The 27049-nt window shown below is 38.9% G+C and overlaps 3 protein-coding genes across 5 annotated transcripts; all 3 read left to right on the plus strand.

Annotated features, from left to right (window-relative positions):
- Positions 1–690: 690 nt before the first annotated feature.
- Positions 691–5318, plus strand: LOC113744038 (multidrug and toxin extrusion protein 1-like). Its single transcript, XM_027283001.1, has 11 exons — positions 691–744; positions 2112–2156; positions 2250–2347; positions 2478–2575; positions 2815–2996; positions 3357–3477; positions 3829–4142; positions 4231–4363; positions 4464–4558; positions 4640–4703; positions 4810–5318. Exons 1-11 carry the CDS (start codon positions 691–693, stop codon positions 5055–5057), a joined length of 1452 nt encoding a protein of 483 aa, XP_027138802.1. The 3' UTR covers positions 5058–5318.
- A 4034-nt stretch (positions 5319–9352) lies between these two features.
- On the plus strand, positions 9353–18067 carry LOC104939424 (multidrug and toxin extrusion protein 1). Its single transcript, XM_027282464.1, is given in 18 exon segments — positions 9353–9371; positions 9471–9707; positions 10440–10541; positions 10643–10711; positions 10926–11074; positions 11943–11985; positions 12148–12192; positions 12282–12379; positions 12796–12893; positions 13364–13545; positions 13650–13758; positions 14764–14783; positions 14785–14837; positions 15999–16068; positions 16163–16295; positions 16417–16511; positions 16623–16686; positions 16768–18067. Coding segments are annotated over 17 exon segments (1755 nt in total). The 5' UTR covers positions 9353–9371; positions 9471–9524; the 3' UTR covers positions 17010–18067.
- A 1549-nt stretch (positions 18068–19616) lies between these two features.
- LOC104922795 (high-affinity choline transporter 1) lies at positions 19617–26831 on the plus strand. 3 transcript variants are annotated; one of them, XM_027282327.1, is made up of 9 exons: positions 19617–19743; positions 20536–20787; positions 21829–21942; positions 22176–22331; positions 22423–22571; positions 22741–22884; positions 24341–24494; positions 25799–26016; positions 26155–26831. In XM_027282327.1, exons 2-9 carry the CDS (start codon positions 20604–20606, stop codon positions 26713–26715), a joined length of 1680 nt encoding a protein of 559 aa, XP_027138128.1. In that variant the 5' UTR covers positions 19617–19743; positions 20536–20603; the 3' UTR covers positions 26716–26831. The 3 variants fall into 3 exon arrangements, with proteins under 3 accessions (XP_027138128.1, XP_027138127.1, XP_027138126.1); XM_027282326.1 differs by having other exon boundaries at positions 19623–19743; positions 20486–20787; XM_027282325.1 differs by lacking the exon at positions 19617–19743 and having other exon boundaries at positions 20324–20787.
- Positions 26832–27049: the final 218 nt, after the last annotated feature.

The raw sequence follows: 27049 nt of genomic DNA on the forward strand, positions 1-27049 counted from the left end.
CAACTGAGAAATGACCTGGAGTGTAAAAAAAACAAACACAATACCATTATTACTCATTTTTTGTTTACCAAATGCCAGAAAAATACATACAAAATAAATATAAACATGAGGGAAGTTTTCAAAAAACACTGAGTAAACACACATGATTAGTTTACTGTATAAAAATATAACAAATATACAAGGCAACGTGTGTTGTGCTTCTCTGTGTCTTTATTTTTATCTTTATTTTAATGAGATGTGCAGCAATTTAATACATATTCCAAATAGCCTGCTACATATCAATGGAAAATGTGGAAATGCAGATGCAATATATATCAATATATATATATATATATATATATAGACACAACAAGTCCAGCACATTCTTGCCTCAGTAATTCAATAAGTAAACATACAGTACAAGTTATATGTAAGTGCAGGATGATCAAAGGTTATGAGGTTTATGTGTTGACTGTGGTGACCGCAGACCCTGAAGGGGTCCTATTTATTAGCACTAAAACCAAGTGAAATGAAACGGACCTAAGGTGAAGCTTTCCTTATCACGGAGTGGGAGAAAGATGCATAATTCAAACAATTCAACATTCAAGTCAGAAATGACATACAGTGTGCAGGAGACAGGAGGGGGCTGCTGTCTTCACTGGTCCAGCTAGTTTGAAAACTTGTACGAGCTCTCTCCGGTACTCCAGCGGGATGAAGCCCACCATCCTCTTCAGACAAGAGCCGCAGCCTCCACCGGAGCTCCGAGTAGAAGAAGCCGCTTCACCTGCTTTTACATCTTTCACTCCCTCCGTGTATTTAGCCTTACCAGGACCGTCCATGACTTAAACATAGGGGCTCAACAGACAGGACGGACTTGTGCCACTGCTTCCACCTGACAGTGAAGAGGTGAGAGAAGAGGTGAGTCCAATATGTAAAGCACGCGGGAATTTCGAGGAGGAGTTAGACACGTGCTGCTTCGCAGGCGCCCACCTCGCGCGCAGTTTTTGGGGCGTCTCTGTCATTGAATAGATTAATGATGCACTCAAGCGCAAGATGCAACACATCCAGCTATATGTCATAACCCCTCTGTGTCGTCACTCGTGTGTAAGACGTACAGCCAGTGGTGGAATGTAACTAAGTACATTTACTCAAGTATTTCCATTTGATTCTACTCTTATACTTCTACTCTACTAGTCATTTAGTTAGCTCCATCTCTACCAGCTGTACCATTAAAGTGATGTACACATACTGTATCCTAATTATAGAATAATTACTATAGTAAACTAATAATGGTAGTGTAAATATATTATAATATATAGTAATACATATAATTCTGAAATGAGCCATTCTGAATGTTATCTATTTAATATTTTGGTGTGAATACTAGTGAGTATTCACAGTTAAATCTGCTGAAGGAAAAGGATTCAGGAACTGAGTATTTTCACAAAGTAGTATTTTTACTTTTAATAAAGTAACAGAGCTGAACACTTTCATTCTATATAAGTCTATTCAAATATGCCTGTGTGTCTGCCTGTCATGTACTATTAGATATGAACAGTATTAAACATGAATGACATTTGGAAATTGTTTTTTTTTTTCAGTGAAGTGTGTCATGAGAATTTTTTAAGAAGAACCTTTGAATAAGGAGGACTGGATTCAAAGTATCAAAGTTTAAGTTGAATTTAATATTCTTGTACAAGAAGGAGCATTTAACAGTGCAACACACAAGAGGGTTACAGAGAAAAAGGCTCCCTGTGGAGCTCTGTCAGTAGTTTTTATACAATGCATTCAAAAATGGGCTGTCTTCGAACATCTCCCACTAACGATTTCCTTTTTTGGTTTTCCCCTTAGTAATGAACATTATGTTTCTTGTCCAAAATGACACTTCCTTTAGTCTGTTTCTCATGTCCTTGAACATTTTTAATTTCCTTTCCCAGGCAGCTTCAACATACACCTGCTAGATAGGGGAATACACAAATAAACAAAAAGACAAAACCACATACACTCCCTCTAAGAGTTAAAACATCTGCAGCCCAGTACATCCTAATTTTTATAAACATTTCCCCTGTTTGTGCTATTTAAAAAAAGGGTACAAAATATAATGATGACCTGTGTCTGTCTTCCTTCTACAGGCAGCTTTTATGTACATGTTACAAGGGAAGTATCTTCAAAATCAGGTACACTGCTGCTGATGCGAAATGAAGACTGGCTATAGCACAGTTATTATAATCAACATTAAGAGTAACATTAGGTTGTGCTGTGGTTTTCAGGGAATTATGTGGCCTCAGGCCATAACAGGAGGGGTCGGAAATGCCCTCAATGCAGTCATCAACTACATCTTTCTTTATCCTCTGAAGCTGGGGGTCGCGTGAGTTTTTTTCAGCATCTTGATTATGTGTTAGAAATGAATTGTTGATCATTTCTCAACATGTTACTTATTTGTACTTGTTTTTTGCTCTTTCTCTATAACCTGCTGGTTCTCCATGATACTTCTCAAGTGGATCTGCTGCAGCCAATGCTATCTCACAGTATTTCCTGGCTTTGTTCCTCTACTTTTACATCCGCTGGAGGGGTCTGCACAAAGCCACCTGGGGAGGTCAGTTTGGAGAGATGTGTAGAGATGAGACCACCACATCATGAGTGTAATGTTAAAAATGCTTTCTGTTGTCTTCACTCTACACTCTGTTGCAATGACTCTTATTCTGTCTAATACTTTCATCTTGTTTCATCATTCATGTCTCTTGCAGCGTCTGTGGTTTTGATGTACGATTATGATTATGTTTTATGAACATTCCAGTGTGTTCTTCTCTATAACTGCACACCTCTGACCTGCAGGTTGGTCACTCGACTGTCTGCAGGAGTGGGGTCCTTTCATCAAACTGGCCATTCCCAGTATGCTCATGATTTGTCTGCCATGGTGGATATTAGAAATAGGAGTGTTCCTGGCCGGAGCGATAAGTGAGGTTGAGCTGGATGCTCAGTCCATAGTATACCAGCTGTGTGTTGTGGCTTTCATGGTAATTCCCTTCTCACATGAAATAACCAAAACTGTTATTTTTATCTGTTATTAAAAATGAGATACAGCATGTTAGCTAACATACCCGACTAGCTGTTTCCCTGTGTTTCCAGTCTTTATGCTAAGCTAAGGCTTAGGCTGTATATTATTTCCCAAAATATTCCTTCAAGGTAGGTATTTGTGAGGGGGGGCTCTGGTGAATCAACTGGTAGAGTGTGCACCCCATGTACTAAGACCAACCTTGGTCTTTCTCTCGCTTAATTTCCTGTAAAAAAAAATTCCTGAACGTAGGGATTTAAATAAATTATTATAAATGCATTTCTAGTAATAATCTATGTCATTAAGTAATTTTCTTTCACAGTTCGCACAAGGATTCTCTGCTGCTGCCTGTGTTCGGGTTGGGAGTGCTCTCGGTGCAGGAAACATAGAGCAAGCCAAGCTGTCTTCCAAAGTCTCCATCATTTGTACATGTAAGGACCAATGCATACAGTACATGTTGCTGCATTAGAGCTAGAGAAAGTCATTAAAGTAATGACAACACATATTTCACTTTGGTATATAGATATATATATATATATATATTATATATATTATATATATATATATATATATAATATATATATATATTATATATATATAGTGTGTGTGTGTGTGTGTGTGTGTGTGTGTGTGTGTATGTGTTGTCTTTTGTTCTGACACAGTCACTTGCCTGTTTTGTTGGAGGCAGTCTGACCATCGCCAGGAATGTCATTGGATACATTTTACCCTCAGAGCAGTGAGTAAAGTTCTGAGTCAGTTCATGTTGTCTTTCAAGTTCTTATTGTGATGCTAAGCGATCAACAAGTTGTGTCTTTTTGACCAATGCGGATCAAACAAAAAGATAATGGGGATGACGTCTAATGGAGATATAATTTTACAAGTTTCTGCAATCTCTTGCATTCTCTGCATCATATTCATCGGTTGGCTAGGGGTCATTTTTATTACAAAATCCTCTCCTGTCTTTTACTCTCACATTTCAGCTGTAATTGTCAGTATATATTTTTTCTATCTAACACTAATCTCTTTATTTTTTTTTAGTGACATTATTCAAAGATTTTTCAAAGTTATGGTCATATTCGTTTTTTTCATTGTTGCTGATGCCACTGCGGTGAGAAACACTGTCCAGTTAACCATTTCATACATGTAAATCGTAAAGCATTTTATACATATTGACCTACGATGTGATTTATCGTTAGGGCGTGGCTGCGAGTGTTCTCAGAGGAGCAGGGAAACAGTTGATTGGTGCTCTGTGGAATCTGGTGGCCGTCTACTTCATTGGCTTTCCCATCGGTGTGTCTCTCATGTTTGCAGCAAACATGGGGATTGTAGGTAAGACCAAACTGCTATTATGAAATTACCATGTCTTGCATGTCATAGATGTGAACTAACACTCATGCAAGCCATTAAAACACTCTGTGTTTCTGTGCAGGACTGTGGACAGGACTGACCATCTGTGGGACACTACAGGCAATTGTTTTTATCACAGTTTTGTGGAAACTTGATTGGATAAAGGCTGCTGAGGAGGTAGGTAGCTACATAACTTTGTCTTAATGTTTTCAAAGTTAAGGAACACTGCCAGCAACTGTTCTTAATGTTCCTGAACAGGCTTTTGTGAGAGCAGGAGTCCGGATCACAGTAGAAAAAGAGATGGATGAGGTTGAGCACTCAGGTGAGTTTAGGCACAGTCTTCACCTCCTTCTTTCTCTGATGTAAAACATTGCTGCTTTGAGTCTTGTGTGACCGTTTTAAGACCAAACTCTCCCTCAAACCTGTAGACTCAAATCACAGCCAGGCCAAGGTCAGTGCTACTCTACCCAAGACTGTGAGTGCTGAGGAGGATGACGCTGATCTGGAAGCTCATGATCCAAGCCACAGTCTACAACAGTTCAGCACAACTACAGTGGGAGATGTTCTGTCAGTAAAGCAGCTGATTTTACGGCGTGGCCTGACATTGCTAGTCATGATTTTCATTCTCATTGCTGGAATTGTAGCCAGGTTAAACTGTTCAAATGACTCATCCTAAAAGCTCAGAAATATTTGTTGTTGAGGTGTCAACATCAACATCACATTGATTGCATTGAGAATCACTCTGTGCCGTTTCCAGTAACAGGTCTATCCTCGATGTTCCTGCTTTCTGCTACAGTGCAAACAGTGTTGCAGTGGATGATAGAAGTTATGATAAGTTTGTGTAGTGCAGTCACTGCTTGTTACTAATACTGTTCAATGCTATTTTATTTTTCAGGTATTGTCCTGTTTGCATTAAAAATGTCCATTGATTTACACTCTGATAACATTGTCTGACTGTCTGTCTGATGGTGACTTTAGAAATTAAAATTGATGCAGCTTTTTAATTCCACACATTCTTATTTCTTGTCAAATCCAGGGTGGTGACTACATTATCAACAATTTAAGTCAACTACTAACATTTTGTTCAGAGGTTCAGGTGTGCTACGCTAGTATCAGCTACTGTTGAGGTCTGGTAAATATGGTCAGCTCATTTATTTCTAACTCAGCACCATGCCTTTTTTCATTTCATTCAAATGTGTAGTCTTCACACAACCAATAAGGTCTCGGTCACTTAAGGGAGTTTTCACACAGCTCCGTCTGGCGCCACATAAGGTTTTATAGACCTACACATAGTGTATGCAGTAGTTCTCCTCAGAGAATTTGATGTATGAAGTTCCACTATTAAATATTACAACACTATACTTTATGTTTCAAGCATTCATAATAAGTTGCTGTAGATTTGTATGCATTGGTTGAACCTACCAGAGATGAGAATCACAGGTATTAGACATAAAGAAAACAATGTTATAATGTCAGTTCAAAGATGTTTAAATTTTAGGATTCATATTTTTTAGATGTTTTCGATGTTAAGCTGCTCAGTGAACATGGTGTGAAGATTCACCTTGTAATTCAAGTCAGCACAAATTAGACTGAAATGTGAGGAGTTCCCCAGGGTTTAATCCTTGAACCACTTTTATTCACTCTGTACATGTTCCTCTTTACTCTTTATGTCTAATTTCTATGCATGCATGAAGCAAAGAATCAATTGATTCTGAAATGGCTCATTTGTGGTTATACTTGTGTGAACAAGCCATTTCAACTGGGACACCTTCAACTCAACACCTTCTTTGCCAAAACAGGTTTGGCTAAAATAGTAGTAATAAATAGTTAAACGGTGTTTAAGAAAGCAGCTTAAGGTTAGAAGCAGGTTAAGCAGGTTTAAATAGTTATTCATCTGAAGTAAATTAAAGTGATCAAACATTGAATGCAGATCTTATAAATTCACAATAATGTGAAGTGAACACAGCAACATTCCAAAGACAAAACCACTGCAACAAAGCCAAAACTTTGACAGATTGTTGACTGTTCAGATGATGACACAAAGTTAACAATTTAACTCTCCTCTTTCTCTGCCTTTGTTGTGCGTCACGTTTCAAGTGACTGTTGATAATTAATCTACATGTACAAGATGCACATGACCCTGACACATCTGAGGTGTCACGTATGAACGGCCCAAAAGGTTATGTATTCTAATTTGCATTTTCACGCAATAAAGGCCTGTCATGTTGGATTTTGCTCCTTGGTCTGTACATGTGACATAACAATCTATACTGTGGATATTGTTTAAATACACTCAAATTGTTGAGTGTGCACTCTACATTTTCATTAGGACATAGCTGTGTGTGTGTGTGTGTGTGTGTGTGTGTGTGTGTGTGTATTCAGATCGTTTACTACATTAAAAATAACAAAAGTACTGCTGGGTAGCTTAATCAGTCATAATATGTCAGAATTTAATTATTGATATATATTTTGTTCTAATGATTTAAACCTGAAAAGACACTAGAGCTACAGCTATAAGGCACAGTTACAGTCACAATAACTTTATATATTAGAAAAACTGGAAATCCTCTATTTATACATTAACCTAAACTTTATCTTACCCTGCCAGTCTCAGCCAAACATTAATAAAGGGAAATGTCCTCAAGACATGTAATAAATGGGAACACACACACACACACACACACACACACATAATTTGGTTTAGAACATCTGAATAGCAGTGTAACCCTAATTTTTATAACACATACAGTTTGTTTTAGTCTTGATATCTGGTGAAAAGCACTTTGAATTATCCAGTTACAAGTTCTTTATATTTTTTTTTACATTACAAAAAGTCAGCAATCACATACAAATGTATACATAATACCTCTACTCTACTGTCTGCTGTCTAATCAAGACATTATGTAAATCCTATTCTCTCCTATAAACCCACTCTCCAGCTCATCAGCTATCCCTCAAAAGTCTTATGGGGGTTCAATGTAATACAGCAGATATCATTTCAAGTTTGTCACCCTGATACCAAATGGTAATATCATACATAGAAAACACAAACTGTACCTAACAACTGCTTTAATGATCAAGTGTGTGGCTCTGTCAGTGGAAAGGAGATCGTATTCACGTTTGCAACCTGAGTCTCGGGGATGGGAAGATGGAGTATTTATGATCTATCATTCAGCTTAGAATTTTCTTGTTTCATTAGCACCTGAGGAGTAGCCAATTATTCGCCCACAGAGGTAAACTTTAAGGGTTTGAGTTCAGTTACAAACCTCTGGGTATTCTTGGTGGACTTTGAAAGAGATTGTGTCTTTAGAGGATGGACTTAAGGACACAGTTAAAGTTGCCTATCATGTCTAATTATTATGTGTGCATGAAGACAGAGGTCCTTTGTGGAATCAATTGATTCTAAAATGGCTCATTTGTGGTTATAGTTGGCAGCTTTTCTGCATGCATGTGTAACTGTGTGCATGTGAACAAGCCATTTTAGCTGGGACACCTTCGACTCTGAACTTGAAAGGTGTTATGGGAATTTTAAAGAAAAACCCTTAAATAAGGAGGATCGGATTCAAAGCATCAAAGTTTAAGTTGAATTTATTGTTCTTGTACAAGAGGAGCATTTCACAGTGCAACACACTAAAGGGGTTACAGATCTAATGTCACCTCTCTGACCTGTCCCTGGGCCTCATTCTGTTCTGAAATCCCTCTATTTATACATCAACCTGAACTTTACCTTACCCTACCAGTCTCAGTAAAACAGCAATAAAGGGAAGTGCCCTCAAGACATGTGTAGGAGCCAGATTGGTCATTTTCTGTGTTCATGAGTGTACATATTTGTGCGAGTAGGTGGCAGTATCTATTTAGGCCACCCATTGTTTGAATCTATAAAGGTAGGTGGGTTAATCAGCGCAGGGGGTGCACGCTGGGGAATCCATACGTTTTTTGACCATGCCATGGTGTGTAATGCCGCAGTTCAGAATTGTGTGTTATTGTGACAGTGAGTACACAGCAACATTCATATGCCAAAGAGTAGCACGCAAAAGATAAAATATTGTACAAATCTAGATAAAACTACTGCAACAAAGCCAAAACTTTGGCAGCATGTTGACCCCTGGAGATCAGCTCAGACAATGACACAAAGTTAACAATTAAACTTTCCTGCTGTCACAGTTTGTTTCTCTGCCTTCGTTGTGCGTCATGTTTCATTGTTCATTCAAGTTAAAGCTTGTGGGATTGTGATTGTTTTACTCTCCATCATACTTTTGTACATTATGTATTCTAATTAGCATTTTCTAGCAATTAAAGGTTAAAGATTAAACCTGAAGCAAAGTTATAATTGTGATTAACATGAAAATAAACTAGCTAAACTAAACTTCACTTCACTGAAAAAAAAAAACAATTTCCAAATGTCATTCATGTTTAATACTGTTCATATCTAATAGTACATGACAGGCAGACACACAGGCATATTTGAATAGACTTATATAGAATGGTGTTCAGCTCTGTTACTTTATTAAAAGTAAAAATACTACTTTGTGAAAATACTCAGTTCCTGAATCCTTTTCCTTCAGCAGATTTACTGTGAATACTCACTAGTATTCACACCAAAATATTAAATAGATAACATTCAGAATGGCTCATTTCAGAATTATATGTATTACTATATTATTATAATATATATTACACTACCATTATTAGTTTACTATAGTAATTATTCTATAATTAGTGATACAGTCATGTGTACATCACTTTAATGGTACAGCTGGTAGAGATGGAGCTAACTTAAATGACTAGTAGAGTAGAAGTATAAAGTAGAATCAAATGGAAATACTTGAGTAAATGTACTTAGTTACATTCCACCACTGGCTGTACGTCATTACACACGAGTGACGACACAGAGGGGTTATGACATATAGCTGGATGTGTTGCATCTTGCGCACTTGAGTGCATCATTAATCTATTCAATGACAGAGACGCCCCAAAACCTGCGCGCGAGGTGGGCGCCTGCGAAGCAGCACGTGTCTAACTCCTCCTCGAAATTCCCGCTGTGCTTTACATATTGGACTCACCTCTTCTCTCACCTCTTCACTGTCAGGTGGAAGCAGTGGCACAAGTCCGTCCTGTCTGTTGAGCCCTCTATAGTTCAGTCATGGACGGTCCTGGTAAGGCTAAATACACGGAGGGAGTGAAAGATGTAAAAGCAGGTGAAGCGGCTTCTTCTACTCGGAGCTCCGGTGGAGGCTGCGGCTCTTGTCTGAAGAGGATGGTGGGCTTCATCCCGCTGGAGTACCGGAGAGAGCTCGTACAAGTTTTCAAACTAGCTGGACCAGTGGTAAGACAGCAGCCCCTCCTGTCTCCTGCACACTGTATGTCGATTCTGACTTGAATTTGAATTGTTTGAATTATGCATCTTTCTCCCACTCCGTGATAAGGAAAGCTTCACCTTAGGTCCGTTTCATTTCACTTGGTTTTAGTGCTAATAAATAGGACCCCTTCAGGGTCTGCGGTCACCACAGTCAACACATAAACCTCATAACCTTTGATCATCACTGCACTTACATATAACTTGTACTGTATGTTTACTTATTGAATTACTGAGGCAAGAATGTGCTGGACTTGTTGTTTCTCTATATATATATATATATATATATATATATATATATATATATATATTATATCTATATCTATATTATATACTATTCTATATTTATTAACAACAAAATATTTTTAAGTTAAATTATAAATGATTACAGTGTTATACAGCAGCAATTGAATGCCTCATTTCCACATTTTCCATTGATATGTAGCAGGCTATTTGGAATATGTATTAAATTGCTGCACATCTCATTTAAAATAAAGATAAAAATAAAGACACAGAGAAGCACAACACACGTTGCCTTGTATATTTGTTATATTTTTATACAGTAAATCTAATCATGTGTGTTTACTCAGTGTTTTTGAAAACTTCCCTCATGTTTATATTTATTTTTGTATGTATTTTTCTGGCATTTGTGTAAACAAGAAAATGAGTAATAATGGTATTGTGTTTGTTTTTACACTCCAGGTCATTTCTCAGTTGATGATCTTCATGATCAGTTTCATCAGCACTGTGTTCTGTGGACACCTGGGAAAAACTGAACTTGCTGGAGTGTCATTATCAATTGCAGTGAGTAGACTTGCTCTCTGTGCTTGGACTGGTATCCCAGCCTGTTGGTACCGGTGTTTGAATTTTCTTTTAATATATATGTATTTTTCTTTTTATTGCAGGTGGTTAATGTGACCGGTATTTCCATTGGCACTGGTTTGTCGTTAACTTGTGATACCCTCATATCTCAGGTAGCGTCCTCACCAGAGGTTCTTTCACATTATTTATTTAACCAAGAGAAACACAGTCATTGCTGCTGTGTTCTCAGGTTGTCCTGGGGTCTTTAGAGCAACTAAACAATGAGCTTTTGTATCAAGTTAGTTTTCTTTTACCAGTCATGGCTTGGTTAGGGGTGTGATAAATGTTTTCTCACTGCTTCTTTATCTGTGTGCCTGTTTCATGCAGACCTATGGGAGCGGTAACTTGAAGCGTGTGGGCGTCATTCTCCAAAGGGGGATTCTGATTCTGCTGTTGGCCTGTTTCCCCTGCTGGGCCATCCTCATTAACACTGAACCTCTCTTACTCGCTGTCAGACAGAGCACAGAGGTCGCCCGGTACGCCCAGCATCTCACCTAGCAACATTGTTGGATATGTGGCCTTACTGTGACTGACAAACATTCTACTCTGCTTTTAGTTCTAGTTTGGTCTCCTTTAGCTCCGCAGGGAAATAGCTGGTTCTTTAGTCGTTAAATTCTTCATTATGTTTAAACTTTGTCACTACCTTTGTGTGCCTTTGGTGCTGGGCAGGTATCATACAGTGTACAGGTCATAAAAATCAAAACAACACACTAAAAGATACTAAAACTTAAGCTAAGCTTAAGGTGATTTTTCTCTGTAGGTTATTACTGCAAATTACATTTTTAAAGTTAAATCAATGTTAGAATTTACTGAGAGGACTAAACCAACAACCTGTAACTTTAAAATAAAATCATTTCAAAGAATGAATTAAATAAGTTTATAGTATTATTACTTTATGGGAACAAACGACTAAATTGTACACTTACTATATTTATCTGTGCAGCTTTTGATGACAACAAAATACTTTGTACAGTACATTACTTGTAGGAATTAGCCACTGTTAAGTGATAATGGCAACAATTTGCAAACCTAATTGGCTCACATTAGCAGCTGAAGGCACCACAGCATATTGTGTTTATTATGAGATTGAGTTAGTAGTTTTTTTCTTCTCTATGAACAATGTCACCAGAGAATGATTCATAATATCACAAACTAAAAGCCACTGGGTTTTAAGTCGAGCCAGTGTGGGGTTGATATAGCACTGATGCAATATTGGGTTAACTTGACTAAATGCCAGTGGGGTGTTTTGACTCAGTGTTGGAGTAATTTGTATATACTGTAAAATTAATCCAATATTGTGCACAACCTCACATGCATATTTGTTTGTTGTGTTTCTGCATGAAGACTCACCCAGCTGTATGTGAAGATCTTCATGCCTGCTCTGCCGGTAAGTTTGGTGGTTTATACACCCTTTGTATGAAGATAACGTAATGATGCAATAGATGCAGATTTTAAACAGGTGTTTGAAATGTTGCTCGATTGTCAATATTGAGATCTTGAGTACAGTCAACGAAGTGACACTGATTTAATTTTCTCTTTCCTTCTTTAGGCTGCTTTTATGTACCAGCTGGAAGGAAGGTATCTTCAAAATCAGGTACAACAAATCAAACACATTAATGAAGTTAATGGCTAAATGAAGTTATTAAAATTCATATTAATACCAGGTTGTGCTGTTGTTTTCAGGGAATTATATGGCCTCAGGTTGTAACCGGAGCGATTGGAAATATCTGCAATGCAGTCATCAACTACATCTTCCTGTTTCGTCTGGATATGGGTGTTGCGTGAGTTTTGAAAATCATGATTTTGTAGTAGAGCTTTATAATATTATATTAATATATTAACACTCAGATATATCAGGAGAAACAATGAGATTTGTTTCTGATTATAATGATTGACATGCCTAATAATAAGACTACATCAACAATACACTACACTACCACAAGTGTTGTGATTTTACTACATTGATGTATTCAATGACATTGTACAGAGGTCCCTGTTTATCTTCTGTGTTTTTATTCAATAACATGTTTTATGATGATCTAAATCACTATTTGGACCCAAAAATATAAGTGAAGCCTAATTTATCAATAAACAATTGACACAAAATGTGAATATCTGTCACCAACAAGTGCTTTCTACTCTTTCTTCTTTACCTCTTTGCTCTAAAATCTGTATTTTGCCTGCATTTTTCTTAAAGTGGATCTGCAGCTGCCAACGCTATCTCACAGTATTTTCTGGCTGTGATCTTATACGTTTACATCTGCTGGAGGGGTCTGCATAAGGCCACATGGGGAGGTCAGTTTTAACCTCATTTAGGCATTTTACTCAATCTTTAATTCTGTACAGTCATTTTATCCTTTGTCATCATTCAAGTTTATGCTCTTTCACAACTTTGTCTGAAAGTTCACAGTGTCTAAGTGTAATGTTTGACAAAGTTAGTTACTGTCTATAACTCTGTAATTCAGTGTAGAGAAAAGGTTGCAGCTATGACGCAGCTGATCTGAGTTAGGATTTACATTTCAAGTTATCTCATTTGTCAGTAGAATATGCCAGTAGCTCAGTAATTCTGACCTTTCTGTGAAGGTTTGCGCTGAGTGAACCGTTTCAACCCAGGCTTTGTTAAACTTTAAGCTTTAAAATACAGTTGCAGTGTTTGAATACTTTCAAATCATAAACTCATGCATAGGTGTTTTCATGCTTGAATCTCATATCAGCATATGTCCTCTCACTTACAGGAGTTTAACGTACAGACTTCTGACACACAGGTTGGACCATGGAATGTTTGCAGGAGTGGGGTCCCTTCGTCAAACTGGCCATCCCCAGTATGCTTATGCTCTGTCTGGAATGGTGGACTTTTGAGATGGGAGGATTTCTCGCTGGAATGATTAGTGAGGCTGAGCTGGGAGCTCAATCTATAGCATATGAGCTTACAGTTGTCGCATACATGGTAATTCCTTTAAATGTTTTCCTCCCATTAATTATATCTTGATTGTAAATCCATTAACATGTTTAATATATTTTTTGGTAATTACTTGTATATTTCTTTTCTAGTTTCCACTAGGATTCTCTGCTGCTGCCAGTGTTCGGGTTGGGAATGCTCTTGGTGCAGGAAACATAGAGCAGGCCAAGCTGTCTTCCAAAGTCCCCATCATTTGTACATGTAAGGACCAATGCATACAGTACATGTTTCCTGAAACACCTTTTTTTTTTTTACTTTGGCTGAGTAATGGTAATAGCCATTTGTGATGAGAATATATCAGAAGTGTCATATCAACATAAAAACGCTCTTAGTGTCTCAGGAAATGTGGCTTGAACTAGTAAAAATACAAAATAGACATCAAAACTGTGCATCTCATTAAGTACCCACAGTAATCTGAGTGAAAATAGACATTCCTAAGTGTGAGAAAAAAAATTGTACAAAACAGCTTATTTGCCAGAATTATCTCACATTTCACGTGGTGAAATTAGGATTCATATTGACCAAAACAGAGGATCATGGATTTTTTATTTATTAATTGTGTAATAAATGTCCAAGCCGAACCACATCCAATTCAAAGTGATCAGGAAAGTTTACAGAAATTTAAACAATATTTCAAATCTGAATAGAAACTAACTCCTAATACTTTTAGATGAATGTGTACATAAGGTTTAGAATTACATGGTTAGAAGGCTGTACATTAACACAGACAGCATGATGTACATGAAAACAGAAAATTACATATTAACTGAGAACTGTATGCCACTTATCTAAAGATAAAAGGTTCTAGTGATATGGAGGTCAACCTGAAATCCACCGTTAATCAGAAAACATTTTGGCTGGCAGGTTGAAAAGTGACAAAGCGTGTTTGAGTAGGTCATTAATAACTTATAGAGACATTCTGATACATTCTTCTCTTCCCTTCTCTGTGTCTCTGTCTCTCTCTGAAACACACACAGACAGCTCATTAGCTGCTACTAGCAGCTCAGTCCTGACAGTTGTGCAAATGTATGCATGTTTGCAGGTTCAGGTGGTTGAGGAATGCAAAAGTTTTGGGGGGTTGTTCCGGGGTTATAATGGGTTGGGTGGGTGACCTGTGCATTACTACAGTGTTCATACATCATAAGAGTAATAGTGATACTGACTTATTAATGGAGTCATGTTTTTTGTTTCTTCTTCTTGTCGCAGTCATAATTGCATGTCTTGTTGAGGCAGCTTGCGCATCGCCAGATATTTCATGGGATACATTTCACCAACGATCAGTGAGTAAAGTTTCTGACGCAAAATGTCCTCAGTTTTCAGCACTTACAGAATCACTCAGTTATTTGGTGCTACTTTAGTTGCAGTCAAAACAGTCTTAGATTCACATTGCTGTCCAGACTGCTGACACATAACTACTGTAAGGTCATCTAGGTGAGCACGCTTTTGACTTTACGTCGCTCTCTCGCCGCTCTCTCTCTCTCTCTCCTCTCCTTCTCTTCTCTCTCCTCTCTCTCTTTCTCTCCTCTCTCTCTCTCTCTCGCTCTCTCTCTCTCTCGCTCTCTCTCCTCTCTCTCTCAACACATCCACCGTCTCCCGCCCCCCAACCCTCCCTTCCCCCTCCTTCCTGTTCCCACTCCCCCCCCCCCGCACACAGTTTCCCCCAAGCCGCACCAAGTTCCTCAGCCTCCGGCCCCCGTCGACAAATCGAGTCTCATCTCTCACCCCGCTCTAATTCCTCTCCCTCCATCACCCTCTCCTCTTCAGCAACGCTCTTGCTTCCTTCTCCTGGTTCGACACGCACCTTCTCTCTCTCTCTCCACCCCCACTACACACACACCACCACCACACACACACTATTACAGTTTATAGTTTAGTTATGATTTTGCTGCTGCTGTGCATCTTGTCTCTCTATCTCGTCACAGGTTCCACTGTATGGTAATCATTTATCATTAATTGTAATTGTACATATGTTTGTGTTGATTTGTTTTGTACACGTGACATCTATTGCACGTCTGTTTGTCCTGGGAAAGGGATCCCTCCTCTGTGGCCCCTCCATGAGGTTTCTTCTACCTTTTTTCCCTGTTAAAGGGTTTTTTGTGGGTTTTCCTTACTCAAACCGAGGGTCTAAGGACAGAGGGTGTCACTCCCTGTACAGATTGTGAAGCCCAAAGTATTTTGTGACTCTGGGCTATACAAATAAAATTTGATTTGATTTGATAAGTGACATCATTCCTCTTCCAAGATGGTGGTTTACAAAACTTGCACAAGGGTTGTCATGGTATCGTTTCTTATTTCATTATAAGTGGAATGCAGTGTCCTTACCTGTTCACTGTATTTATCTGTAGTCAGCTGTAGGGATGCAACAATTGATTCTGAACTATTCACTATTGATTATGCTGTCTCTGTCCCTCATCATGAATATCTGTCTTCATATTTTATAGAGACATTTTACAGAAGGTTGCTGACATCATGATCATATTTTTCTTCATGCATCTTTGCGACGCCACTGCGGTAAGAAACAATTTCATGCAAGTAATCAGGATTTCAGGACAATGCTGACAGATACTGATTGTAATGTGACCAGATCTCTGTTTGATATCATCAGGGTGTGGTTGGAGGTGTTCTGAGAGGAGCAGGAAAACAGATGATTGGTGCTGCGTGTAACCTGGTGGGACACTACATCATCGGCTTTCCTATTAGTGTGGCCTTGATGTTTGCAGCACATATGGGCGTTGTAGGTAAGAATAGACCATTAAGGTGCAGTCCTGCTATTTCTATTGTATGTGGTTTTATCTCCTACTTGCAAACTAACTCACATTTAGGTAAGCTATTAAAACTCATCTGTCATCTCTGTAAAAGGACTCTGGATAGGACTTACCATCTCTGTGTTCATGCAGTCCATTTTCTTCGTCATATATGTGTGCAGACTCAATTGGAAGAAGGTTACTGAGGAGGTGTGTACCTACATCCCTTTAAAACAAAATGTTACCATTTGTCTTGAGACAGAGTATATTTAAAGTTAAAATCTGCTATTAATATCTATTCTCACTCATCACACTGATCAGGCTCAGGTGAGAGCAGGAGTTAAAGTCAAAGATGAAAAGGAGACGGTCAGGATGGAAAATATAGGTAAGCTCCTGACGCACAGACTGAAACATGGTTGCGTGATAGTATGTTGTTAATACTGAAGGTTCTCCCTCAAACTTCCAGATTCGAATCAGAACCAGGCTCAGATCAGTACTATTTCATCCAGTTGTGTGACTGCTGACGAGGAGAGTGCATACCAGGAGGTACAGATTTCAGACCAGAACGTGCCCACTACCACTACAGTGGGAGATGTCCTGTCAGTAAAACAGTTGGTTGTACGACGCGGCCTCGCATTGCTCATCATGATCCTCATCCTCGTCGTTGGAATCTTTGCCAACCACTTCCTTGTCAGGCTGTTTGACTAAGTCCTGATGTAAAGATGTAAAGCTAGCATTCAAACTAATGGTTGTCAGGATTGATAACATAAAGTTTTATTAAATAATCTTTTCATATTAACAATAAATCACCTTGTAGTGTGACAGGGTTATTCGAACTGTCAGTCCTACTGAGGATCAACACTTGAGTTTGTGCAGCTTTAAGCAACCTTGTCATATATATACATGGACAGCCACTCTATTACAGAGAGCTGAAGGAGACTCAATATTTAAAGAGTTAGTGCACAGAGCTAGGCCTGAAATGCAAGTATTTGGGCTTGTAAAAAAAAAAAAAAAAAAAAAAAAAGATAGCATGAGAGGTCCAGTGTGGGAGATTTAGTGACATCTAGTGGTGCAATTGTGAATTGCAAATCCACACCACTCATGTTGATGTTCTGTTTCTGTTAAATGTTCAAGTATCAGGCAGAGTGCAAACACTGTTGAATGCAACTTAAATGAAGAATTTTGTTTGTTCATGTTTGTCTCAGTGTTAAATATGATTCAGTAGCTCAGGTAGAGTTAATAAAGAAAATTCCAAGATGTTTTGATTTTATTTTTGATGTTTACACACTATGTCTTGGGTTCAAATGTGTATGTAAATATAAAGTGCAGACACATAAAGGTAAATGTATTTTTAGGTGTTGATATCGGGATGGTTTGTTGTTGCAAGACTGAAGACCAAAATATGAGAACTCTGATATTTTTATTCAGGTTCCCTTTAAATGCTAGCTCTTAGCCAATTTATGTGGATTTTGTCACTTTATACATGTAATATAGATGTAGATGTTCCTGATTCAGTTTGCCGTAGCTGTAGTTTACACATGAACTTCATTTAGAGCTCTCATAATGTGTTTATCTCAGCAAGACATCCACCACTCTTTATTTTTTATTTTGTCAACATTGGTGTTCTGCTGGCTTATACCAAAGGCCATAAGGAAAGGGAACATCAGTAATTACAATGTTATATAAGCAATACAATGTATTCTGTATAATGAGTAGTATTCTTATCATTGTCACCTCTAAATATAAATAAACAATTAAATTACTGATGTAAACGTCTTGTGTATGTGTATTCAGTAGTACCTCACACTATTCTGTTCATAGCTGTTATACAGCCCACAAGATCATGATTGTTACGGGAATTTTTAAAGAAAAACTCTTGAATAAGGAATGTTATGGGAATTTTAAAGAAAAACCCTTAAATAAGGAGGATCGGATTCAAAGCATCAAAGTTTAAGTTGAATTTATTGTTCTTGTACAAGAGGAGCGTTTCACAGGGCAACACACTAAAGAGGTTACAGAGAAAAAGGCTCCCTGAGGAGCTCTGACAGTTGGTTCTTTTACATTTTCCTAAAAATGGGCTGTGTCAACCCCTGTAAATTGTTAACAGACAATTTGCATATTTAGCATCTAAACAGTTTTCTTCAACATATCCCTAATCAGTAGCCAGTATGTCCCCAATCTAGATGCCACCTCTCTGACCTGTCCCTGACCATTGTTCTGTTCTGGAATCCCTCAAAACATCTAAATAGCAGTGTAATCCTAATTTTTATAACAAGGAAGACTGGATTCAAAGTATCAAAGTTTAAGTTGAATTTATTATTCTTGTACAAGAAGGAGCATTTAACAGTGTAACACACAAAAGGGGTTACAGAGATAAGGCTCCCTGAGGAGCTCTAACAGTTTGTTCTTATACATTTTTTAAAATGGGCTGTCTCAGACACCTCCCTCGCAACATTATGTATCAAAATGATACTTCTCAGGCCTGTTTCTCACGTCCTTGTCTCTCCTGGCCTTGAACTACTGATATCTCTCCCTGCCATCCTCAGCAAAACACAATCCAAATAAGGGAAGTGCACAAGACGTGCAAAAGACAGGAAACACACATTATATGATCAAAACATCTGAACCCCAGTATAAAACTTAATTATTATAACAATGATACCATGGCTTCTCTTTACTACAATCCCTGAATGGAAGGAGTCTTCGAATGTCACACCAAAACGTATTGCTTGACTTCAGTAGAGCTCAAGAAGAAGTAAAGTTATTTGTGCTGCCATTTGTATGAAATACTGGATACTTGGATACATGGAGACCACTATTTTGTGATGATGATGTGGATTGTTAAGGGGAAAAAGTATTTGAAAGCAAATTTAAATGATACAACTTACCATTGGTTTATTCATCAGAGTACTATAAACAGTTACATAAAGTGTTCTGTGGGTTCAGAGGGAGCTTTTAAAAGTTTAATTAAAACAAATCTGGTTTATTTCATCATCTCACAGGGCATTTTTTTTAATAGTAGAAAGACTGTGTTACAAACTGGGCGTTGGAAGAATAACATGTAATTAAAGAAAGCATGCAAGCTTGAACGTGAGTGGAGAGGATATTTGTGTTAAAACTGTTTGTTCGAAATAAACTCTACAGCTTGTAACTGTAAAACCATTAATGTGCACTCACTAACCACTGTGTACATGTGAGTGAGGTGAGTTTAGGTTTGGGTTTGTGAAAAAAGGGTAATTGGTGACTCTAAATTACTAGTAGGTGTGAATGTGAGTGTGTACCCCGCCTCTCATCTGGGGATAGGCTCCAGCCCCACCGTGACCCTGATGAGGATAAGCGGCTACAAACAATGGATAGATGGATGCCGATTATAAATATTGGTGATCGTGGTCCTTGTATCTGAGGTGGCACGCATGCGCAGATGGGCCTGGTCCTTTCAAAGGTGAGTTATTAATAAAACCGTGATTTCTGTTTGGAAATGACGGTTTTCATTGTTAAATGTGTCCTGCTGTAAAAACTCTGTTAGCTACTAGAACAACTGCGATGAAAGTTAGTAATGTACTGTATGCTAAACCTGAATTTATTAGAGCACCATTTGTTACTGGGCTAATGGCATATGGCCCTGTGTCTTTGTTAATGCCCTTCCGGCGATGAATGGATTTATTTAATAAATTAACTGTCCAAGTCATAAAGTCATATTTACAGTGGTGTGTACACGGTGCTATTTAGCTAACTAGCTAGTTGTGGCCCAAACCTCGCTCATGTTCAGATGCCTGTTTCAAGCTGTTTTCTAGTCACGGAGGTTTCAGTTTGTTTGATAATGGCAGTAACTCAGTAATTAATGTGTTAAAAAGTAAACTTTTAATTGCCCTTATTTATTACCGTCTTTAATTAAAACTTAATAATGGACCTTTTTCACAGCAGCCATTTCGACATGAAATATTAGGCTCAACACAGGTGTTTCCAATGATACTAATTAAGGCTCAGTTCAGTTTAGTGCAGCAGAGACTTTCCTGTTAACCAACATGCACCACAGCAGCACCCTGACCCTGTTTGACCTGAATGGAACGGGACCTTAATTATTATCATGTTTATACTACTATTCAAGTCAATGCAGTGATGCTAGCAAGCTTTTGTGTACTTTGGACAACTTTATCTCTTCCAGACTTTGCTTGTGTACTCAGGTGTTTGTGACCATGACCATTGCTTCTGCAAACACTCTGTCCATGCCCAGTATCTGTGTTTGATATCCATCCAAGTCCCCTGCCTGCCAGTGTGCTCTTTGGCTGATGGTTGACCACCATGGTTCTGAACATCCCCGGTGTGGTTGCAGTGGTCTTGTTCTATATCCTGATTTTGGGGACAGGGGTGTGGGCCGCCCGAAAGTCCAGGAAGGCTGAGAGGAAGAGCCATGGAGACAGGACTGAAGTGGTGCTCCTTGGAGACAGAAATATCAACCTGGTGGTTGGCATTTTCACCATGACTGGTATGTTAGTCTCTTCTGTTGCTCTTGTTTTATTTTGTTGTTAATTTGCCTGCAGGTGTTTGAAAATGCTGAGAGTTATTTGTTAACCCTGGTGTCTTGACATCAAGTACTTTGTCTCATTAGTTTGGGATAAAAAAAACTGTTTCCACAAGCTAACAGGTTCATCATCTTGTTAAACTTAAGAAAATATTGAGTTGCCTGTATGTTTTGACGGTACTGTTGTTTGAACACGGTGCTGCATGTGATCGTGGACATACCTCCAACACAGCTGTGACCTATCATGCACTTAAGCTCTTCATGTTTGATATCTTGAGGAAGATCCTTATGACCGAAACATCCATTTTTAGGATCAATGCAAAAGTGTGTGTGTGTGTGTGTGTGTGTGTGCAGGCTGACTCAGGCAGACGTTGTATATTTATATTAGATAACATTCAAAACAAAATAGTATTCAACATTTAAGGAGAAGACTAACTACGATTGCAGTTCAGTTATCCTGTGGGTATCATTATATTGAGGGGCAGCTTAGTTGGATTACATGTTACTCAACATTCGGCGGTCTGATTCAAGGCAATGGAAACATTTCTGTTATCTGTTTGTTTTGTTTATCTAAAACCTGAACCTGCCTCTTCTAGAGTACATCTTCTGTTAGACTTAAATATTTGCCTGCTCCCTTTTGGAGAGGTTTGCCTACTTCGGACTCAGTTGCCCAGTTTCCTGTGTACATTCACAAATTTTAGAACGCATTCAGAGATTTTTTTTATATGTTTATAAATCTGTTTACATAAATGCAGATACAGTTATACACATGTTATAGAGCAATAATGTGATACATTGCAGATGTGGTTACTGTGTGGATCATTGTTTTTTCACAGACTGTTGCCCTCCCACAAGTATTCACGTGCTAATGCTGTACCGTCTTCCACAGGAGACATCAACTGTCCAGTTACCAAATTTCTTACTGCTATATACTCACTTGCAACGCAAAAAGACAGTATATTATATTTAAAGTGTGTGTGCGTGTGTTTGTGTGTCATTCTGCAGCTACATGGGTCGGAGGTGGTTTTATCCTGGGTGTGGCTGAGGCGGTGTATAATCCTAAAATGGGCTTAATATGGGCTCTGATGCCTTTACACTACTCTGTGTCCTTCATATTTGGTAAGACGAGTCATACACATGCTATAGAGGCAGAATGCTGTGCTCATCTTAATAATGTCTGACATAAATGTATCATTTCTATGCAGCACATTGGGTGCGTTAGTAAATTATACAATGCTTTATATAGGCAGCGCAATACACAGTGTATGTTACGTACGCTAAGTAAAAATTTGTATTCATTTATTCACAGAGTAAATACAATGTAATGCTTAATATCTCATATATTGCACAAGGTGGTATTTTCTTTGCCAAGCCAATGAGGGACAAGAAGTATATCACCATGATGGACCCATTCCAGATTAGGTATGGCAAAGTACTGAGTGGTGCTCTAGTGCTGCCCGTTCTGCTGGTGGATCTGCTGTGGGTGTCCTGTACTCTGCTTGGCTTAGGTAAACATACTTCATCTACTTAATTAAAACCACAAATGTTTTAATTAATGGACGCAATTAAAGCATTTAAATTTGTGGTTCTGTCTTACAGGAGCAACTATGAGTGTGATTCTGGACTTGCCCTTTGTCTATTCTGTCTGGATTTCATCAGCTGTGGCCATTATCTACACTTTGTTAGGAGGCCTTTATTCAGTGGCCTACACTGACATCATCCAGCTCTCTCTAGTTTTCATCAGTTTGGTGAGTTACAGTATCTTGTACAGCAGCACATGTTCATTTTAAAGATGTAAACCTTTTGAACTTTTAAACCTCCAACAGACAGGAAACTGTTCATAAATCATCTATGACAGACAGTTGTCTGGTCTTATGCTAAAGTCTTCAGTTTGATGATCTCAATATTTGTTTGCAGTGGTTGTGTATCCCTTTCCTGCTCCTCAACCCTACTTCTACAAACATTGCCCAGACTGCGTTCAACCACACCTTCCAAGAACCCTGGATCGGCACTCTGGACCACGACAGCATCTGGAAGTGGATTGATGACTTTTTAATGCTTGTGAGCTTCAGTATTTTACTTATACTCAGTCAGAAAACAGACTTGAAGAATGATCACATTCATTTATTTGACATATGGTCGTAATAAAAATAAATTCAAGAGTGGGATGTGAGGAGTCATTGTCGATTAGACAACATCTTGACATCGTCATCCCCACCACAAAAGAAAAATATTAACCTGTACAACACAGCTAGACTGACACACACCATCATCAGACGGGGGGTGCTCGGGATATTCAGCCTAACCCATAAATCAGGTGATCTTTGAGTTGAGGGTGAGTTTTGCACTGGGGCAGGCTGTTAATGATCAGAGATGAGGCCAGAGGATTGAGACTGAAACTGTACTGTAGGGAAAGAGGGGAGCCGTGTACCATGTTCCCGCAGGTAGTCCTGGAAATAGCTTGGGTAGATCCAAGGAGCATGACCAGCATTTCATTTCAAAATGTTTGATCAGGAACATTTGCTGGAGAATGTTTCCTTGAGGCAGAATGGATGTGAAGCTCTGGTTGAAGGTGGAGGCAGGTTGTGACATGGAGCCCTAACAGCAATGAGGCATGCTGATGATGAGGCAGAGGCTGAAGGTGTACATGGATTGCTTGCTGGAATTAGCCAGAGGCTGTATGGTAGCAATCATGGTGTTGTTGGTAGCCGTTGAGTCCTGGACTAGCAGATGAGATTAGGGGAGCAGAGAACTGGTTAGGAGAAGAGACGATTCTTCTCTTGGCTGAGGAATCAGACATCAGCTTTCTATGACAAGCCTTAAACAAAAAAAAAAAAGAAGAAATGTGACATTCAGATTCATTTGATCGAAATGACAACCGACAACAGCAGAGAGACGAATAGTCTTAAACTTTGACAGCAGCAAGATAATTGGCTCATGGTGGTCGAGGAAAAATGTGGGAAGAGAGGGAGAGAGAGAATGTAAAGAATAATAAAATATTCACTGTCAATTTCAGCATGTTGTCTGTAATATTTTTAATAGAAAACCTGTCTGTGGCTGACATTACAACAGCCCATTTGTTGAGCTACAGGCTTCTTTTACTCACATCACTCACATCCAGTATGTACTCACAGCGGGATTAAAATCACTGACCAATGCAGGTAATGTTGAAATCACCTCCCAGAGCAAAATAATTCCAGGGCAAGTATTGAAGTAAAAAACACTTTTTTAGTGAGTCCCACTGGTAGGAGCACAAGATATTCCTAGTGTGTGGAGGTAAAGTTCAGCTAACAGGTTGAAAAGTTAGAACTGTTACTTTACACTGTGTGGACACAAAGACAAGAAAGGCAAGTAAGATGAAATAGAGAATTTAAGTGTAGTGAGAATAAGAGAAGTGTAGTGAGAATAAGAGAAGTGTAGTGAGAATAAGAATAAGTGAGTGGTGATATCTGTACATCAGTATATTTCCTTCTTCACTCATCTTCCTCATGCCTCTCTCCCTGTCATTTTATTCCAGGGTCTTGGAAGTGTTTCATTTCAGAGCTTCCACCAGAGGACGCTGTCCGCCTCCTCACCACTAACAGCCCAGCTCACCTGCTATGCTGCTGCCCTTGTCATCGCCATACTGGGTATCCCCCCTGCCTTGGTTGGGGCTGTTGCTGCCTCCACAGGTTAGAGATGACATACCTTATATACAGACATTTACATTGTGATCAGGAGGCCCTTTCAATTGTAATATATTGAGAGATAGCTGCCATCATATGGCCTCTGTACATTACCACATTAATATGAGAGCGTAGCTCATGTTTAGCACATTTTCATGACACATAGATGCTGTGTCTGCTGTGCAGATTTAGGTAAGGCCGCCTCAGCTTTGTTTTTTAGCTGGGTCACTATTTTCCATATTAGTGACAGTAAAATTATATCTACACTACAAACTCCCATGTACAATGTATTTCTATTTATTTTGTGTTGTCTTCTTTTTCCTTTACCTATTTTATGTATGCTTTGTGACACATTATTCCATGTGAAATGGCCTCAGGGTTTTCCATTAATTTGATGCATTCTTGGTTGTTGGTCATTGCCGCTTTTTGGTTGTAGTATTAAGATGTATTTAATTGTATCATTAATCACAGATTATTGCTAACAGGTGAACATGTTTCAACATATCTTTCCCTTTCATGTCTTTCTCATTTGCCTCCAGACTGTTGAGTCCCGGGGCTGATCTACTGTAGCTGGTAAATTGGCTGGTGTCCATTGGTTACCCCTGGCTAGCTAACCTTAGCTTGCTAAGTTTATTGTTAGCAATCTGAGTAGATATCTTACAGCTTGCCAAATGACTTCTCTACCATCATGTCCATGATACTAACCTATGCACTAAGACAAACAATGTTAATTTAAGCCAACAACAAATTATACAGTATGAAGAAAGGGTTTATAAATAATTATTGATTTCTATGAGCCAAGACCAATGAAAGGCAGGAGTAAGCTGGTTATTATCTTGGTCCAAATAAAATATAGGAACATTTTAGATGGTTACGATATGCTGAGTGTGATTGTAATTTATTTCCAAGCTGTCGGTGTTCATTTGAGTGTTCAGTGTCATGTAAGTCACTTTTAGCCGATGCCCAGGATGATGCTCGCTCACGCCTTTCAAGTACAGGTTTTCTAAAGATTACATAGAGAGCATTTTAACTCAAAGCCGACGTGCAAAAAGCTGGTGACTTGTCCAAGGTGTACCTTACCTCCACCTGGCTCCAGCCCCACGTTGTATTACCCCTCTTTTGGACATGATTCACTCTCACCAATCTCATTAACCCCATTTCTCATTACAGTACAAGTCCTGATAAACCTCTATGAACTCTACCTGCCCCGCACTTAACGTCAGACAGACAAAGTTAGCAACTAGCCAGTGAACATTTAGCATTGGATGTTGTGACGGGGAAAGTATTTAACTTGTTTTTCTCATGTCCAGACTGGAACCTGACGCTGTACGGATCTCCAGCTCCATATGTACGTGGGGAGCATAGTTTGATCCTGCCTCTGACCTTACAGTACCTCACTCCGTCTTACGTCTCAATCATTGGAATTGGAGCCGTGGCCGCTGCTGTCATGTCATCCACAGACTCGGGCCTGTTGTCTGCAACGTCTGTTTTCACCTCAAACATCTACAAGAACATCCTACGTGAACAGGTAGAGTACAAAATGTTGATGGCGGCAGCTCAGTCGCACAGTGTGTCACAAACTAAGAAAGCTTGACCAAATCAAAACAATCCCTTCAGGAACACATAAGTATATAAGAATCTCTTTTGTATGACTCCATGTCCCTAGGCATCTGACAATGAAATGCAATGGGTGATTCGTGTCACAGTGGTGGTGGTGGGTCTGGTTGGAACATCTATAACGTTCTACACCAAGAGCACCCTGATCCTCTGGCTTCTTGGTGCTGACGTCTCCTACACCCTTATGTTCCCCCATCTGGTCTCCGTGCTCTTCTTCAAAGTGACAAACGGTTATGGTGCCATGGTGGGTTACATCATAGGGCTGACTGTAAGGATTCTGTTGGGCGAGAACACTGTAGGTCTTCCTGTTGTTCTTCATCTTCCTGGTTGCACATTGGAAGAAGGCATTTACGTCCAAAAGGCCCCTGTCAGGACAGTCGCCATGCTCTGCACTTTTGTAACCACCTTACTTTTTTCCTTGCTGGCTTTGTTCATGTTCAACCACGGCCTGTTGCCTCAAAGGTGGGACATTTTCAAAGTAAAACATAGTGTTACTGCATCACCAGCAGATGCTGTCACACAGGAGCTCAGAGAAAATGGAGGTGATGCTGAGTGTGACGAGAACAGACGTGGAGTTGCCTTACAGCCGATATTACAGACTGGATCATAACTTTCTTTTTGTAAAGTTTCCAGCCTGAATTTTATTATGGTCTTGAACTTTTATTATGAAGTGTGTATATTTTGAGGAAGCACAAAGTTTAATAAATTTATTTTGAACTGTTAATAGTTGCCATTGAGGTATTTTTGTACTGTCAGAAAAAAACACACAGACACAATGGAGATTTGTGCCCTTTAATGACCTGAGAATCTTTAAAAACTAAACAGTTTCATGGAAACCAAGAAATAAACATTGCTTTTGTTTTTCAAATGTAAATTTCAATTGGTTTTGTTGCAACTCAGGAAGGGCGTACAGGCAGACACAGGTCCAGGTAACAGAAAGCCAA

The sequence above is a fragment of the Larimichthys crocea genome, chromosome X (genome assembly GCF_000972845.2).
Source record: "Larimichthys crocea isolate SSNF chromosome X, L_crocea_2.0, whole genome shotgun sequence".
NCBI classification, from domain to species: domain Eukaryota; kingdom Metazoa; phylum Chordata; class Actinopteri; family Sciaenidae; genus Larimichthys; species Larimichthys crocea.

What these genes read in the sequence shown, in the direction of transcription:
- LOC113744038 (XM_027283001.1), top strand. Translation starts at nt 691, where the DNA reads ATGAAGCCCACCATCCTCTTCAGACAAGAGCCGCAGCCTCCACCGGAG. An exon ending in TTGTTGCTGATGCCACTGCG is followed by an intron (nt 4,143 to 4,230) that starts GTGAGAAACACT and finishes ATTTATCGTTAG; the next exon opens with GGCGTGGCTGCGAGTGTTCT. An exon ending in GGATGAGGTTGAGCACTCAG is followed by an intron (nt 4,704 to 4,809) that starts GTGAGTTTAGGC and finishes TCAAACCTGTAG; the next exon opens with ACTCAAATCACAGCCAGGCC.
- LOC104922795 (XM_027282327.1), top strand. Translation starts at nt 20,604, where the DNA reads ATGGTTCTGAACATCCCCGGTGTGGTTGCAGTGGTCTTGTTCTATATC. An exon ending in CTGTACTCTGCTTGGCTTAG is followed by an intron (nt 22,332 to 22,422) that starts GTAAACATACTT and finishes TCTGTCTTACAG; the next exon opens with GAGCAACTATGAGTGTGATT. An exon ending in TTGATGACTTTTTAATGCTT is followed by an intron (nt 22,885 to 24,340) that starts GTGAGCTTCAGT and finishes ATTTTATTCCAG; the next exon opens with GGTCTTGGAAGTGTTTCATT.